The 17,465-nt window shown below is 39.5% G+C and overlaps 1 protein-coding gene across 2 annotated transcripts; it reads right to left on the reverse strand.

The window, feature by feature from the left end:
• Positions 1 to 2,035: 2,035 nt before the first annotated feature.
• Positions 2,036 to 10,893, reverse strand: LOC119782528 (calcium-activated potassium channel subunit beta-3). Of its 2 annotated transcripts, none has more exons than XM_038283526.1 (4): positions 10,673 to 10,893; positions 7,327 to 7,530; positions 3,271 to 3,442; positions 2,036 to 2,700 (listed from the first exon to the last, which is right to left on the reverse strand). In XM_038283526.1, exons 1-4 carry the CDS (start codon positions 10,756 to 10,758, stop codon positions 2,332 to 2,334), a joined length of 831 nt encoding a protein of 276 aa, XP_038139454.1. In that variant the 5' UTR covers positions 10,759 to 10,893; the 3' UTR covers positions 2,036 to 2,331. The 2 variants fall into 2 exon arrangements, with proteins under 2 accessions (XP_038139454.1, XP_038139455.1); XM_038283527.1 differs by having other exon boundaries at positions 7,327 to 7,538; positions 10,673 to 10,884.
• Positions 10,894 to 17,465: the final 6,572 nt, after the last annotated feature.

Raw genomic sequence — 17,465 nt, forward strand, 5'->3', positions numbered from 1 at the left:
AAGGACAGAAAAGAAACTTATTTTGAACATGCATGGGTTATCTGAAGCTCTCAGCTGTCCTAAAGTGTTTCTCACTGCAACTAAACCTCCAAGGATTGGAGTGTACAGGTGGCAAGCGTGCCAGATTGTAGACCTGGAACCGGTTGTGCCACCGACTCTATTTTGTTACTGCCACATCAGAAAAATGTTGTATAAACATATATTAGATATCTCAGTTTTCATCTGCTATATCTGGAGTTTCCAGAGCTACAAGTGGCTCTTTTGGTTTAATTAATGCTTAAATGAATGCTCTGTTCCTCTATTCAAAAAACCACAGAAATAGCCCACCCTGAACTAAAAGTGTCTTAGATATGGTGTTTCAATGTTCAACTAAATATGATAATTTGCTAAGACGAAGTTCTCTTGCTAGCAGTATAATGATTGAATGTCTTAAACTTAATTTTAATATTAATATATTAATAAATTAATATATCAATGTCTAATCCATGGTGAGTCAACTATTGGCTGAACCGTACCAGTGTAACAAGTTCAGTATGTTTCAGTTCTTTGGTTTGATAACAGTTTTGTTTTTAAGACTTTTTTTTAAAGCTAAATGCAAAAATGTAATGTTATAGTCATTAAAAATCCAATGTTTCTTCTTTTAGCTCTCTGAACAAAATATTTTTTTGTTTTCATGTATAGATTCCAGAAAATGATTAGTGAAAAAGCTGCAGGTTAAAATTGATCAAAAAAACATTTAATTGAGGCCTTTTTAGGGTTTTGGCCTTTTAAGTTAAATAAAAGGCAGACATAGGGTTAGGTAAAGAATATTTATGAAAATAAACAAAAACACTGTTTCAGGGTTATAACTCTTAACAAGAGTAAAAAAAAAAAACAACGATAAATTTAAAGTCGTAGGGAAGCGGCTGTTCCAGCGGTTGCATTTCCGAATTCTCCCGAGTGGTGCCCGACTTTACACGGGTGAATAAAGCGAATGTGATTGGTCAATTATCAAGGGGGCGGGATCGTTGTAGCAAAAGGTTCGCAAGCTTTTTAGTTGTGGCCGGTTTGTCGGAAGCATCTTGCTAACCAGTTAGCAACTTAGCCACTTTTGTTGAAATTTGCATTTTCTTATTCTCTAGCACTTTCTTTGCCTCGTGTTTCTTTTCCGAACATACATCTTTACGATAAACCGGAAGCAGTTCCATGCAAACATGCGGAACCAGTTATATCTGACGAAATTGTTTTTATAATTATTTTTTTTTAAATAAAGCATTTTAAAAGCCATGATAATGATGTTTAATAAATGTTAATGCCAATTAAGGCATTACACAAGTGAATAAAGCAAATGTGATTGGTCGTTTATCAAGAGGGTGGGATTGTTGTGGCGAAAGGTTTGCAAGCATGTTTGGTTGTGACCGGTTTGTCGGAAGCATCTTGCTAACCAGTTAGCAACTTAGTGCTAGCAGGTTCCAAATGGGAAATTCCATTGGGACCAAGTAGCACTAAATTGGTGACTTAGAAACGACGCTGTCAAGGAACGCTATGGACAGAGGAAACATGCAAGAGGAGGAGAGTTTAGTGTCGGAGGTCGTGGATGAGTCTCCTCCGTCATCCATTTTTTATTTGGAGGAGGAAAGCGGGGACGAAGATGTTGTGGAAGAGGACGCCAGGGCGGCAGAAGCTTGGTTTGGTGTAGAAGGCTTCGAGCCGTACATGTTTGAGCCCTTGCCTCGCAACGCTGCCAGTTCTGTTAGCTCTACGCCTGCCGAAGACACAGACGTCCATCCCCGGGAACACTGGGACGGAACTCAATGGGAAAGGAAATTATTCTGATTTGTTATTTCAACCGTTGCGTATCTTAGCTGCGACTATAAATCATGATGCTATGACTGAAAACATTTGACAGATAACCATTGATATATGATTGGCCAAATTTAGGTGAACAGGCTGACGTATAACTTATTGGCCTGCATAAGATAAGGAGAAAAACCCCCACTGATTTTAAGACAAGATTTTTTTAAACAGAAGTTTTCAAAATTTTGGGACCATATGGTCTGATAAAGAACACATTTATATACATGTTTAAGCCAGAATGATTTGACATTTAAATATGATTTCCCTACGACTTTAAACAAAAGGGATCGGCACTTTTATCTTCCTTTTATTTCTCACCATTGGCTCAGGCTAAGTAGAGATGAGAATGACCTTACGAGATAGGGCTGTAAGGAAATAAACAGCTCTTCAAACAGAAATATGTGGATATTTAGACATATCAATGGTGATGTGTCATGATTTAGCTCATGAAGGAATTCCAAGTGGTGTTTGTCTCTGGCTGCAGGGTTTAATAAGTCATGAAGGGGATTGCAGGCTTGAGCTCTGAATAAGTCTGTAGAATTTACCCTGAGTGTTTCTAGAAGTCCAATGTCCTCCTGTTGAATAACGGTTCATGTCCGTGGACAGGCGGGCCAGGCACTGAGTCAGCTTCACAAGTCCCACCAGCAAAGATCCACCACCCAGCATCAGACTGGGCCACAGCAGTCCAAACAGCGCCCTCTGCAGGGTGTACTTCCTGTTCAAGATGGCATGGTTGGGCTGGCCCTTTTGGTCCATGAAACACAGCGAGTCGTTCTGCAGCTTAGTGTCCACCCACTTTTTTACTTTCTGCGCTTCTTCTTGAAGGGCCTTTCGGTCCATTTGACATTTGGGGAGGTAAAAACACTGGAAATGAAGAAAAAAAGTCAATTTAATCTTTCATTTTATAGATCGCCAAAGTAGGAGGACAAAGGCAAGGGAGGAAGGAGGCTCAAAGATTTGATTGTAATGACAATACTTTGACCTCAACTCTTCAGTTCCCTATGTACCCCCATCAGGGGCAGCATGACTCTTCATTCAAGGATATTATTGTCACAATGTTGGTTCTGTTAAGTTTTTTGTGAGTTTTCAGTTTCACATTGATCCATGTTTTTCTTTGTTTTCTAGCTTTATTGGCGTTTTCTTGATATATTTCAGTTCTTAGCTTTTTCTTTGCTTGTCCTACGTTGCTCTCTGGTGTTTGTCTCCTTTTCCCTAGCTCCTTGTCGAAGCCTCTGTTCACACCTGCTCCCAATCAGCTCATTAGTCCTGTCTTTGTTCAGTCTCCCATAAATACCCTCTGTTGCCTGTGAGAACTCAATTAAAACTACAAGAACTCACCTCTGCCTCCTCACCTCTCCCTTTGGGTCCTCAAAACCTCAACCAAACCTCGACAATTATGAACAGGACATTGTTTGAACAAGTAAGAATTCTTACCTCATTTGGAAGAAAGACTGAGTCCTCATCCAGCTGGAGAAAGGCAGACTGATTGGAGCCGGCGATGCTGACTGTCACCGTCAGGCAGGGCACAGTGCTCACCCCTCTGCAGTCCACCCACTCCTCCAGAATATTACTCTGAGGCAGGACACAGCTAGACTCCTCCCAACGACTGAAGGGCAATCAGAAGGAAGGTTTAATGTTAGGTTGGCCGAAGACTCTGGGGTCCATTTCAATGATTAGGTTTAACAAACTCAGATTCAATTCCTGGACCCACTACTCAGAAGTAAAAAAAAAAAATGGAGAATGGATTTAAAAGACGGAGCAAAAGTGCTACAACTGCAAAGGAGAGGAAGTGTGCGACCGGTCTAAATAGGTAGTACCAATATGGCAGCCGATGGCTTCACTTTAACCCCGTACTACTAATGGGCAATCCAGTGAAGAAATAGAGATCAGTGGGAGGAACCCCATGACATGATGACCAGGTCCTATCTATTAGATCAATATTTTTAGGCTTAATTTTTACCTGCTGCCAAGTGATTTTAAAACACACAACCCTTCTCCCCACTTCATCCTTTGTCAAGATTATTTTCTCTTTTTTCTATTTTGATTGAAAAAAAGCCTTGTCTCTGCTGTCTCCTTCACTAAAACTGTGGTAAATTCATGATACTTCCTCATCACCTAATTTTTAGACTTAAAAACACAATATATATATGCTACGCTTGTAGATCCATTTGACTTTGGATGCTAGGTTTTGCTATTTTTCGCTGATCCTTAGTAAACATTTCACCCAAGCCAATAAAAATGGTTTATCTAACTCCCAAATATGAGCAACAAAAGACTTTGGCATCAGGATGAATTTTACAGTAGACCTATCTATACACAGTTGGAACTAGTCGCTACTGCACAGTTGCTTACCCCTCCTGTAATGGCGGTGAGGACGTCAGGTGTGATACCCTGAATGTATGATGTGACTTATTCATCTATAGCATTGTTTGCTATAGATAAATTAGCAAACAATGCTCCATGATTTAATTGGTAAGCCTTTGAAGGCAACCAGAATAAGTTAAGTCATAGTAAAGGTCTAATCCCCTTCAAAGAGCTACCCTACATATTGGATTAATTCAAACCAGGTTTTAGGTTGGGGTTGCCTCCTGTTCAACATGAACTTTCAGTTTTTTTCCATTATCAATCGACTTTGCTTTTAAAGAGTAAGTTATCGTATTATCAACTTTTTCTGCAGTTAAACTGATTCTGTGGGTGGTAATGCGTATCTTAAAACCTGCTCAATGCTCTCCTAATGACCTAACGGTCAACATGGAGGTTGCTAAATGATTTTCTGAACCGAGCGCCTTACATTGAGGAGTCTTTGACCCACTGGGTTCCATAAAGCCTCTCAACCTCCAGTGATGAAGGGGATGCAAAATCCTCCACTTTAAATATCTGAGAGTAAAATGGTAAATGGCATGTACTTATATAGCGCCTTTATTCAAGTTAGGAGACTTGACCAAAGCACTTTACATTCATTCACCCAAACACTGATGGTGGCAAGCTACATTGTAGCTACAGCTGCCCTGGGGCTCACTGACAGAAGTGGGGCTGCCGTACACTGGCGCCACCAGGCCCTCTGACCACCATCAGTAGAGGTGAAGTGTCTTGCCCAAGGACACAACGACACTGAAAGTCAGAGTCAGGGCTTGAACCGTCAACCCTTCGATTTCAGGGCAAACTCCTACATCCAACGCCACTGTCGCCCCATGATAGTGGGGTGACAACCAGCATCTCTTTGCTACCTGTCTGTAGTTTACTAAGGCGAAGCTAAACTGGGCTAGGTAAAGCCCCTGTAGGGTCTCTTAGGTCAATTTGATGCCTTTTTTCAAATTTTGTTTTGGGGACCATGTCTTTTTATTTTTATATAAGGGTGGGTTACACTTTAAACACTTCCCTGCCAGGAAGCGGGGGTTCTACTTGTAGTTTGCATGTTTTATCTCTAACTCCATGGGTTATTTTCCTGTGGTCCAGTAAAGCAGGTATAGAAACCCAAATGACAAAAATTAGCCCAGGTTTTGGATATTTTCTACAGAGTAAATATTGGCATGTTGATGTAAAATCTCAAAGAGTTGCAAGCTCTAATAAGCCTTAGTTTTGATTCTATACAGGGGCTGGTCATAAAATTAGAATATCATAAAAAAGTAGATTGATTTCAGTAATTCCATTTAAAAAGTGAAACTTGTATATTATATTCATACATTACATACAAACTCATATATTTCAGATGTTTATTTTGTTTAATTTTGATGATTACAAATGACAACAAATGAAAATCTCAAATTCATCATATCAGAAAATTAGAATATTACTGAAGACCAATAAAAACAAAGGATTTATAGAAATGTTGGCCAACTGAAAAGTATGAACATGAAAAGTATGAGCATGTACAGCACTCAGTATTTAGTTGGGCCTCCTTTGGCCTGTATTACTGCAGCAATGCGGCGTGGCATGGAGTCGATCAGTCTGTGGCACTGCTCAGGTGTTATGATAGCCCAGGTTGCTCTAATAGTGGCTTTTAGCTCTTCTGAATTGTTGGGTCTGGTGTATTGCATCTTCTTCTTCACAATACCCCATAGATTTTCTATGGGGTTAAGGTCAGGAGAGTTTGCTGGCCAATTAAGAACAGGGATACCATGGTCCTTCAACCAGGTACTGGTAGCTTTGGCACTGTGTGCAGGTGCCAAGTCCTGTTGGAAAATGAAATCTGCATCTCCAAAAAGTTGGTCAGCTGCAGGAAGCATGAAGTGCTCTAAAACTTCCTGGTATGTGGCTGCGTTGACCCTGGACCTCAGAAAACACAATGGACCAACACCAGCAGATGACATGGCACCCCAAACCATCACTGACTGTGGAAACTTTACACTGGACTTCAAGCAACGTGGATGAAGTGCCTCTCTTCTTTTCCTCCAGACTCTGGGACCTTGATTTCCAAAGGAAATGCAAAATTTACTTTCATCAGAGAACATGACTTTGGACCACTCACCAGCAGTCCAGTCCTGTTTCTCTTTAGCCCAGGCAAGACGCTTCTGACGCTGTCTGTGGTTCAAGAGTGGCTTGACACAAGGAATGCGACAGCAGAAACCCATGTCTTTCATACGTCTGTGTGTGATGGTTCTTGAAGCACTCACTCCAGCTGCAGTCCACTCTTTGTGAATCTCCCCCACATTTTTGAATGGGTTTTGTTTCACAATCCTCTCCAGGGTGCGGTTATCTCTCTTGCTTGTACACTTTTTTCGACCACATCTTTTCCTTCCCTTCGCCTCTCTATTAATGTGCTTGGACACTGAGCTCTGTGAACAGCCAGCCTCTTTAGCGATGACCTTTTGTGTCTTGCCCTCCTTGTGCAAGGTGTCGATGGTCGTCTTTTGGACAACTGTCAAGTCAGCAGTCTTCCCCATGATTGTGTAGCCTATAGAACTAGACTGAAAGACCATTTAAAGGCTTTTGCAGGTGGTTTGAGTTAATTAGCTGATTAGAGTGTGGCACCAGGGGCCATCAATTTTGAACCTTTTCACAATATTCTAATTTTCTGATATGATGAATTTGAGATTTTCATTTGTTGTCATTTGTAATCATCAAAATTAAACAAAATAAACATCTGAAATATATGAGTTTGTATGTAATGTATGAATATAATATACAAGTTTCACTTTTTAAATGGAATTACTGAAATCAATCTACTTTTTCATGATATTCTAATTTTATGACCAGCACCTGTAAGTAAGGCCCGGACACTTTGCAGGAAAACCTTATATCTAAACTGAAAGTATTCCAGCTATTAGTGCTTTGCTATTTAGTTTAAAGTTAGATTCCACAGTTTGACAGCATCGTATTTCATCATAAAGCAAACAAAGCATAAAAGACAATGGATAAAGCAGAGTATTATTAGGCTTTATTTTTACTCCAGCAGAAGAGCAGAGAAAGGCCCACACCGGCGGCGCATGTTTAAAAAAAAGATGTAATTTTTCAGCCCTACTGACAGCTCGGATGTGTATACCAGGGTACCTGTCAATGTAAGGCTTGACTGTGGTAATGCCGACTACGAAGAACATGAGCACAGAGAAAGCCATCATGGTGAAACCCAACAAGATAGCTCTGTCCTCTCCGACGCTAGAAACAGGCATCTGACTCCGGGCTCCCTCTGCACCGCCTCCATCTCCTCTCGGGCTCCTTTCCTGCTCCTGCATCACAGATGTGTGGTGGATCTCTCTGTTTCTCTCACACATGCCAAACATAAAAGACATATATTAAAAAACACAGTTTAATAAGACTAATCCTCAGTTTTTATGGTATATTGCTTTATGCACTAAAACAATCTGTTTGCTTAATATTTTTTGACACTTTGACATGGGTGGTTCTAGACAGGGGTCTGGTGTCCTGTGCTGATGATATACTAAATCGGTTTTATATGAGAATTGGCACTGGTACAAATTCCGCTAAGAATTGCTTTCTGACAACAATTTCATTTGTTTGCCTAAGAAAATATTTCAAAGTTCAGGTATTGGACATTTAGTTTAAGCCATGTTGATGCAGAGTTAAATATTGTTGCAAGCAAAAAACTATTTCTAAATAGATTTTTTTTTAAAGAAATAAATAAAAAAATTACTAAAAAAAAAACCCATTTGTGTCATGACCTTAGCCCTGGTAGCTTCTCTGATTACTCACTTCATTCACCTGCCATTTCCTCCTTGTTTTCTAATGATCGGTCACCTTATTCACCTGCTTCCTCTGTTATATATAGCTATCGGCCCAGCTATCAGGGCCAGAACATTATTTGTGTATTCTTAGTTTATTAATGTTAGTTATTCATGTTTGTGTCATGAGCTTTAGTCAAGTTTCTGGTTCATGAGCTGATTCTGGAAAGCCAGTGGATTGAGAGGGTTTAATTTTTGTCTCCTGTCTCCTGTCCGTGTCCTGGCTCTTCTCCGAGCCCTTAGGGTTTTGGCTTGCCGTGCGGGGGGAGTGCGGGTTCTGGTCCTTCTCCGCTGAGCCCTCAGGGTTTTGACTCGGAACGCGGGGGAGGTCAGTTTTGATCCCCATAAGCCTGGCTCCTAGGAGGAAACCAGTTTAAAGTTTGGCATTTATCCTGGAACAATGTCTTGTCTTAGTTCCACTCTACCACTGAGCCAGCTTGTCTTGGCATCTGAACCTGCCTTCACACTCTGAAGATTCCCAGAAGCCTGGATCCCTCTGTTCCTGTTTGGATTGGAATCTCTGATCAGGCTGGGAACTCCTGGATTCCTGAACTGTTCCTGCCTGATCTGTTTTCCCCTGACCTGTATCGGCTTCCTGCATGTTCTCCGGGGCTGCAGCATCTGGGACACTCTGGGCGGCGCACGCTGCATCTCGTTGGCAGCCCATCAGCTGGATTGCACCTCTTTAAAAGGTCATGGTTGACCTTTTAAGCCAGGTAAGTGACTCACTCTGATAATCATCTCCTGTCAGATGATCATGGTCACTTACCTGTGCTTCTCTAACATCCAGAGTGCCAGTGATGGGTTGTTGAACTCCTGTTTAAAACAGTGTTATAAAAGCTCTGCTTCCCACTCGGGAGAAATTGGACAGATTTCCAGAATTGCTTTGAGGCGAACTGATGGTCCTTCTTAATGGCCTCTCCAAACTTGCAAGCAGAGGCACAATTGGCCTAACAATACCTGCTTGCTGCTCATGAGTCCAACAGGCCAACTGGAGACAATAGGACTCCGTCTTCAGCTTGACTGCATCCCTTACTAACAGTGTCCACCACCAGGTTTGGCCATATCTCTCACCAAAGGCACCACAGACATTATAGCCACAGCTATGGGCAGCCACATGTGTATAGAGGCAGAGAATATGGTTCACTTAGACTCCATGTGTTCGGCCTCCTTTGGAAACTGGGAAAAGCTGACTTGGTGGTGGGAGTTAAATACATCCCTGACAAAGGACTCCACAACACATTCACAGCAGACCCTAACTACTTGCTTGGTCCTGTCGAGTCTGTCTGGCTTCCTCTTCTTCCAGTGTATCCAACACACCCCATTGCGGTGTTGATTGGTGGACAGCTCCACCCTTCTCTTTACCTGAGTGTCCATGATATGTGGCCATAAGTCGGAGGATACTACTGCTAAGTCGGTCATCAATCTCCGGCCTACGTTGTCCTGCTATGGACATCCTGAATACTGTTTATTATGGACAATCCATGACTTGGACAGAAGTCCAATAATAAAACACCTCTTGGGTTCAGTGTTGGCCTGGTACTCCATACTCCATCCATACAGCCATTTGGCCCGTTGGTCGAAACAACCATGAGAGACCCCCCCTTCCCGAAGGCAAAAGGACCAACATGGTAAATTGCAACACTTGGTGGCTGAGACAAGCAAACCCAACCCCAGCCCTATGCCCCCTCCCCAGAGTAGAAGAAAATCTGCTGTGTCTCTAGGAGCTGGGTTCCAGAGCTTAGGCAATGTTTGGAAGCGACCCCGACTATTTCCAACCTCTTGGTTGTTAAGGGCTTCATATGGGAGAAGAATGTATAGATTGTATAACTGGTTCATCAAGCACTCAATAATGAGACGATAGAGAAGGAGAACCACAGTCTCTACTTATCAGAGTTTATTAGTCTCATTAGTGTATAGTTGTTGTTTTTTTGCTAAAATAGTGACATTTTTTTTTACATATCCTGATGTTGAAACAGTCCTCATCTCACCTACTGATACATTTAGCTGTGTAAAAGGCTAATACTTATCTGACTAATTAGAGTTTTGGAAAACTGTACATGAGTAGGTTAGTGACATTACAGAAAAGGCCATTTTCCTGCATGTAGATAGCATCTCCTGGTTGTTATGGAGACAGGATTAACTAAGGATCCATCTATTTGCTGCAGATCTCAGGGAAACATTTTATTGAAAACTCATTAGAAGTCTCTGGAAATCAACTTCAAATCAAGGTCAAGAACAATTTCTACAAATGCTTCAGTTGCATGTGTATTAAGAAAGATTTAGAGGTACCGGTAATGGTGCTACTGGTGATTTAGTTGAAATATGGGGATTGCTTCACCAAATAAATGTATACAGATAAAAAAGTTATCATTATTGGTGTGAGATTCAGCTGCTGGAATAAAGGTGGATTGATTGTAAGACTTTCTGTGCATCATTACCAAGACATATAAGCCTAAATTTGGTATTCTAAACAGTTTCACTTCATGGAAACTTGGGGCATTCATGTTTCTGTTTTCACATGCACACTAACAGTGTTTGTTTTGTAAAGCTCTGCTTACATTTCAAAGTTTAGCTTAGTTTTTTCCGCCATAATGAACTCCCTGCAGCGTTTTCTGAAGCCTCGCTGACCAGCCCAGTCGATCATTTGCTCTTACCGTGTCTGCCGCCTGCGAGCCCCATGCAGGTTGATGTTAATGGGGATGCTAAATGACCTCCGGGGAGAAGCCGTGTTCAAGAACATGCCCAGTCCTATCTCAGCCACCTCCGGGCCCTCCTGTACGTGTCTCCTCCTAACAAGCCTTTTTCTCTATCTGAAAGTCAAATGTCCTGCGCCCAAAAGATCATCTCATGTCTCCAGCAGGCTGGAGCGCAGCGAGGGGATTAATGCACCAGGTTGCAGTTTATTCACCAGGGAACTTCCTGTTGTTTACCAAAGCTCAAAGGTGAGTGCAAAATCTTCCACCCTCATGTGTGTTTCTATAGAAACTGCCACAGGTGAGGCAGGTAGCATGTTAATGTACTCTCACTTGGCTTGTGACACTCAGCTGTGGCTGTTAATGATGAAAACAGGCTGAGCTTTCTTTATGCGAGGCCAATATTGATAATCTTCTCGACATATCTGACAGTTTTAGAAAGCATAAAAGGTGCGAGAAAAATACCAAATAATTCATAATTACATTTTTATTTTAACAGCAGCGACTCACCTGAGAAGATGAGTCCTCATCTTGATTCCTCGGATTATCTGGATTTGTCCAGGAGGCTGAGCGTGTTTATATGTGTTATTCAAACAATCAGGCTACCTTATATTATTTATGAATTGGTGAAAAACAGATGGAGGCATTAACCTGTAGACAGCTGGGTTTAGTAAAACAAGCCCAAGGCTAAAAGCAGCATAGCAGGCTGAAAACAGAGCGAGCTCTCATCAAAACGAGCAGCCATGTCACACCCCCTTCACTCTTTATTGAATACAGTTAAGCTTTTTCCTTTCTAAACTGTATTATGTAGACAGCCTGAGGCACACTTCATTACTTTGTATTTTGTTTCCTATAAATTTTAGAGTAGATCAGATCAATAGTCCACCAGGCTTTCTGAAGGTTGCTAAAACTTTTCCGTTTAATATTAGTTTCTGTTTTGACTTGTTTTCCAGCAGGTGTTTATAACCACCCGGGCAGAGAAAACGTTATTTTTTTTTTTCCTAATGTGAAAAACAAATATTTCTTCTAATAAAGAAGGCTGCATACAGTTTTCCTGCAAAAGTATTCACACCGTTTTACCTTTTCTTTTACATTTTGTTACTTACATTCCCAAAAAAAAAAAAAAAAAAAAAACTCCAGTGAATTTTAATATGTACGGAAGAGGATTAGGGCCAGTGGGGGAAAAAAAAAAAAGTTAACTGATTTTTAAATTTTATTTCAGTTTAGTATGAGAAAAAAAGTCAGAATTTTGACTTTAATCTCAGAATTCTGACTTTTTTCTCAGAATTCTGACTTTAATCTCAGCTTTAATCTCAGAATTCTGACTTTTTTCTAAGAATTCTGACTTTAATCTCAGCTTTAATCTCAGAATTTTGACTTTTTTCTCAGAATTCTGACTTTAATCTCAGCTTTAATCTCAGAATTCTGACTTTTTTCTCAGAATTCTGACTTTAATCTCAGCTTTAATCTCAGAATTCTGACCATTTTCTCAGAATTCTGACTTTTTTCTCAGAATTCTGACTTTAATCTCAGCTTTAATCTCAGAATTCTGACTTTAATCTCAGCTTTAATCTCAGAATTCTGACTTTTTTCTCGGAATTCTGACTTTAATCTCAGCTTTAATCTCAGAATTCTGACTTTAAGTTCAGAATTCTAACTGAATTCTGACAATAAAAAAAGTCAAATCCATCTGGCGGAGTCAGGTTACTAATCCTCTTCCGTAAATATGCTTTTTGAAAAACAGTGGAGAAAAAAAAATAATTTTCTAAGGCTCTGATTGAGTCAATTCGAACAGGACTATAGAGAGGAGGTGGAGCAGCTGGTGGGATGATGCAGAGATAACGTCCTGATTCTGAATGTGGAGAAAATGAAGGAGTTCATCGTCGACCTCAGGAGCCTAACCACGCTCCACTTGTCATCAAAAGCTCAGCAGTAGAGGTGGAAAACACCCTCAAATTCCTGTGGGTGCACATCACAGACACCCTCACGTTACTTAATGAAATTTCTTTTTGTGTAAACCTGTGTGTACAAAATAACAAAATAAAATCTGTCTAAGTTTATTCATGACTCCTGTTTGATCTCATCTTTGTAAAAGACACCTGTCCACAGCCTCAAACAGTCAGACTCAAAACATGGCTGTTTAAGGGCTATTAAAAAACATCAGGAAGAAGATTTTAGACCTGCACCTGCAGAAAATAGAAGACATACAAGACCATTGATGGTCTCTTATGATCTGGGAAGATCTCATCCTCTGGGGTCAAAATGAGAACAATGAGCAAAAATCCCAGAACTAGATGGAGGGACCAGATGAATGAGCTGCAGAGAGCTTGGACCAAAGGCTTCCGTCAGTAACACACTACGACCAGAGGGACTCACATCCTGCAGAGCCAGGTGTGTCACTCTGCTGAAGACACTACATATCCAGGCCTGTGTGAAGTTAGTCAGAGAGCTGATGGATGATCCAGAGGAGAAAGAATACCTACTGTGAAGCATGGGAGTGGAAGCATCATGCTTTGGGGCTGTTTTTCTGCAAAGGGGAGAGGGCGACCGATCTGTGTTAAAGTTAAGAATGATTTTAAGATTTTAAGCCTAAACCTTCCATCAGTGAGAGCATTGAGGATGGATCATAGCTGGCTCTTCTAGCAGGACTACGATCCTAAACAAAATACTCAGGACACTAAGGACTGGATCCATAAAAAGCATTTCAAGGTCCTGGAATGACCTGGTCAGTTTGCAGACCTTAACCCCATAGAAAAATAAGTGGAGTGAGTTGAAAGTCTTCTTCCCAGTTACAGAAACATCATATCTGGTGGAGGAAACCTGGAGAAGACGGAAAGGAAACGTCTGACTTTTCATTGCCAACAAAGGTGATGCTATAAAAAAATTGATCTGAACTTTTTTTTTTTTTTTACCATAAGTTACAAATAGATGCTTTAGAAATCCTACAATGTGATTCCCTGGATTATTTTTTTTTTTAACCAGTTTGTCTCATAATTGAAGTGTCCCTATGATGGAAACCTTTTTGCCCCCAGTGTAGCAACAGTGATGAAATGAAATCAGATCAACCGATTCACCAAGTGAATAAAGATGATCTGTTTGTAACCTAATCTCACTGTACAGCTTTATGAGAACAGATAAATGTGTCCTTTTACTTGTGGCAAAAATGAAACGTACTCTGGAGCATTATTTAGGTGTTTCCCCTAACAAACTCATTAGGGGTAAAAACACCAATGCTTTTGGTTAAAAGGGAAGGAAGAACCGACTTTACCTATAGGGGAGAAAGATTTTTTGGAGCACAGGAGAAACTTCCAAAGACCTTCTTTGACTTGATGGCGGCCATCTTCTGTGGAGCAGCATTGCTGCAGGGGGAAAGACTTGCTAAAAAACACATCACTACAATATCCCCCATATCATGTGTGGAACTGTTGCAAAGATGGTGAGCTGATTCAGTGACAGACTTCACCTTCCTGGGGGAACAAATGATCATAATCACAGATCTTTCCTCCTAGAAGCTGTTAGCTACTACTGACAAGTTGAGTATGTTTTTAAATCCCTGCAGTTTGCAGTTTCTTAATTTTCATGAAAATACTTTTTATGCAGAGATGTACATACACATTTTGAACAAAAGTGTAATGTTGCATACTAGCTCAATGTACTTGTGAACATGCAATTTGCAATTCCTAATATCTGTATAGTGTTTCTATTTTCTAATGTTGCATATTTTCCCTTAATCTGTCAGGGTTTGTTTGGACCCAAATGCAGAGGCTGAGAGGCAGGGGTGAGTTCTCTGATGATTTAATGGGATAACACGGGTAGCAAAAACAGGAATCCAAAAATCCAACATAAAAATAAAAAAACACTAACCAGAACCATGGAGACATCAGGGGAAATCTAGCACAAGGAGCCAGGGTGAGACAAAGTAAGACGAGGAACCAGCACCGAGAGACTGCAGAGGGAGTGTATTTATGGCCGACTGAACAAAGGCAGGACTAACGAGCTCATAAGGAGCAGGTGTGAGTAGAGCTGACGAGGAATCCAAGGGAAAAGGAAACACAAGGGGGCAACAGAAGACAAGGAAAGAAAAACCTAAGAAACTTAAATAATTCCAGAACACACCAGTAAAGCTAGAAAACAAAGAAAAACATGGATAAGCGTGAAACTGAAAACCAACAGAACCAAGATCATTACACAATCAGATACTTTGTTTAAATAAACTAGAGTAATTTTGCCTTTAAAATATGATAATCTGACATTATTCCCTTGGAATATATACAGCACTCTGTTTTTTTTTCTGCATAAATTGTATTAATCGTTTGGCAAATTGTCTTACCTGCTCAAATAAAAGGAATATAAATTTATTTCAAGAGAAACTGACTGCCTCAGATTAAAACCTGGAGTTGTTGGAGTTAATAGAACAAAAGTTGAATTAAGTTCAGGAAATTCAACAAGTTTTGCCAGACACTGCAGGTGTTTTTTTCCTGTATTTCTAAAACTGTTCATGAAACTTAAAAATATATATATATATATAGAGCTGAAAGCAGCCAATGTTCAAAGAGAGACTTAAAAACATGCAGAAAGCCTGAAGAACTTCTGCTCATGGCTAACTGAACGTCTGACTGCTTTCAGGCTAAATACAAAGACGGCCAATAAAAGCGAGGAGTAAGGAGATCAACTACAAACAAATACGTTACGTACATCTGAAAGGAGTTTAATTTTTTTATTCCTGTTTTGCACAATATGCTTTACTATATGCTTTACTAAGTATCTTTTGTTGTTGAATATTAGAAATTTTGCAGATATATTTTTATACATACATTGTTTAGATTTACTTATATATTTCGAACCGTTTTATAGAATAGAAAATCCCTTTATTGTCCCACAATGGGCAAATTTACAGCAGCAGAAAGATTATTGAAAATGGTCACACAAATGAGGACCTTAGAAAAAAGTATAAGATTAACATAATAGGGAAGAGTTAAAATATAAACAATAAAATTCTGTAAAGTGTTTTAAAAATATAAAACTGGGGAATAAATAACCAATATGCAGCTATGGACATTTTTACAGTAATGGATATTTGAAAATAGCAGCAACATCAGAGATGTGCAGAATGACAGCAGCAGGTTATTTAACTGACTAAGGTTTCTATCATTACATTTGATTGTATTTGTTCCTGCTCCTGCTGGTTGGAACCTTTATTCTACTCTGGATTCTTGTGAGTTTAGTCTTTGTTCACTTTATAATAAAAAATAAATAAATAAACAAACAGTTTTGAAAACTTCTGTATTCATTCTTTTCCTGCTTTGTGTGTCAACTTTAACGGTTGCTAAGCAACAGAGCTTACGGCGGTAAAACCCGCCGAAGGGTAGACCTGTTCGAATTCACAGCCAAAAACTCTTCCGGTCTCCTTAATTTCAAGGACTTCGAAGGATCCAGTCTAGGTAGACTGCGTCCTTGGAGGATGCAGCCCAGGATTTCGAACAGAGCCACTGTTTCCTTCTGGGGGCGGGGTTTCCTTCATATTGGTCTGTATGGATGTTAGCAACATGTTAATTGGTCAATGTGTACATGAATTGTGAGCATCAAAGATGAAGCAGCGGATGTTTCTTCTTTTCTTTTTTCTTCTGTTCAAAGCACGTTTGGTGTGAGGATTATTTATGGCTTAAAGTGAAGAGAATGTAATCTGTGAAATGCAATTTTTAAAAAAGCCCTTTGTAAATTTGTAAAAAAAGAAATTTGAAAAAAAAAAATCTAAAAAAACACGAGTAAAATATGAAAAATTAATTTGATAAAGAAAAAAATACAACAGAATCAGAGAAAACAACAAAGTACCTCTCAAAATCTTTTTTTGATAACTTTTTTCTGAATTACATCTTTTTTTAAATTTTATTTCCATTTACAAAATATGTTCTGTATTTGCAACAATAATGGAAAAAAATTCACTCCATATTTCCACCCAATGATAAACCAGACGTATGGAGTTTAATAATCCAAATGTTTGGTGGATTATCTTAACCCTGTAATGCCAAATGTATCGTATTTGATACATACGGTTTCTGAAATGTTTTGCGTCTGACACCTTTTGCATAATTTAATGGTAAAAACTTTCCTCAAAATCCTATTGTACACAATCAGATATACCTGATAACAGGGGGCTACACAAAAAATAATCGCATAGTAATAAATTATTAATATCAAAAATTTATTTTTGTTTTTTCTTTTTACATATTTTGTTTAAAGGCCAAATAAGGAATTCAAACCAAAAAAAAGTAATTTTCTGTTTTGTTTTATTCTTGGATCGGGCTTTAAAGGGTTAAAATAGTCCATGATATCACAAAGGTTTGTCTCAGGGGTTTTCCTATAAGCCTTAATGATCTTAGCAAAGGGAATCTTCACATTTTTGCATAAAGTATAAAAAACATTCTCCCAACCCTTTCCTTATTGTTTAGTAAATACAAGATAAAAAAAATAGTGAAAAAGTTTGTGGTTTAATGTCCAACAATGAGAAAAAAACTGAGCTACTGTATGTATTTGTTGCAGTTAAATTGATTTAAAAATGTTTCTTCTGTTAAAAAAAACAAACAAACCCAAACATCTTTATATTAGGAACTTTTGCTGCACACATTTCCTTACAGGACGGCGGTAGAATCCGATGCTTTTGATGTAACTAGAGAAAACAAGATTAAAAATGTATTAAGCGTCGAACACTCTGCCTCACCTGGCAACCTGAGACCTTGCCTTGACCGTGAGGCTC

This window comes from Cyprinodon tularosa, unplaced genomic scaffold (genome assembly GCF_016077235.1).
Source record: "Cyprinodon tularosa strain WSP-4 unplaced genomic scaffold, ASM1607723v1 ctg195, whole genome shotgun sequence".
NCBI classification, from domain to species: Eukaryota; Metazoa; Chordata; class Actinopteri; order Cyprinodontiformes; family Cyprinodontidae; genus Cyprinodon; species Cyprinodon tularosa.

What these genes read in the sequence shown, in the direction of transcription:
- LOC119782528 (XM_038283526.1), bottom strand. Translation starts at nt 10,758, where the DNA reads ATGTTCTTGAACACGGCTTCTCCCCGGAGGTCATTTAGCATCCCCATT. An exon ending in GCTCGCAGGCGGCAGACACG is followed by an intron (nt 7,531 to 10,672) that starts GTAAGAGCAAAT and finishes TGAGAGAAACAG; the next exon opens with AGAGATCCACCACACATCTG. An exon ending in GTCAAGCCTTACATTGACAG is followed by an intron (nt 3,443 to 7,326) that starts GTACCCTGGTAT and finishes ATTGCCCTTCAG; the next exon opens with TCGTTGGGAGGAGTCTAGCT.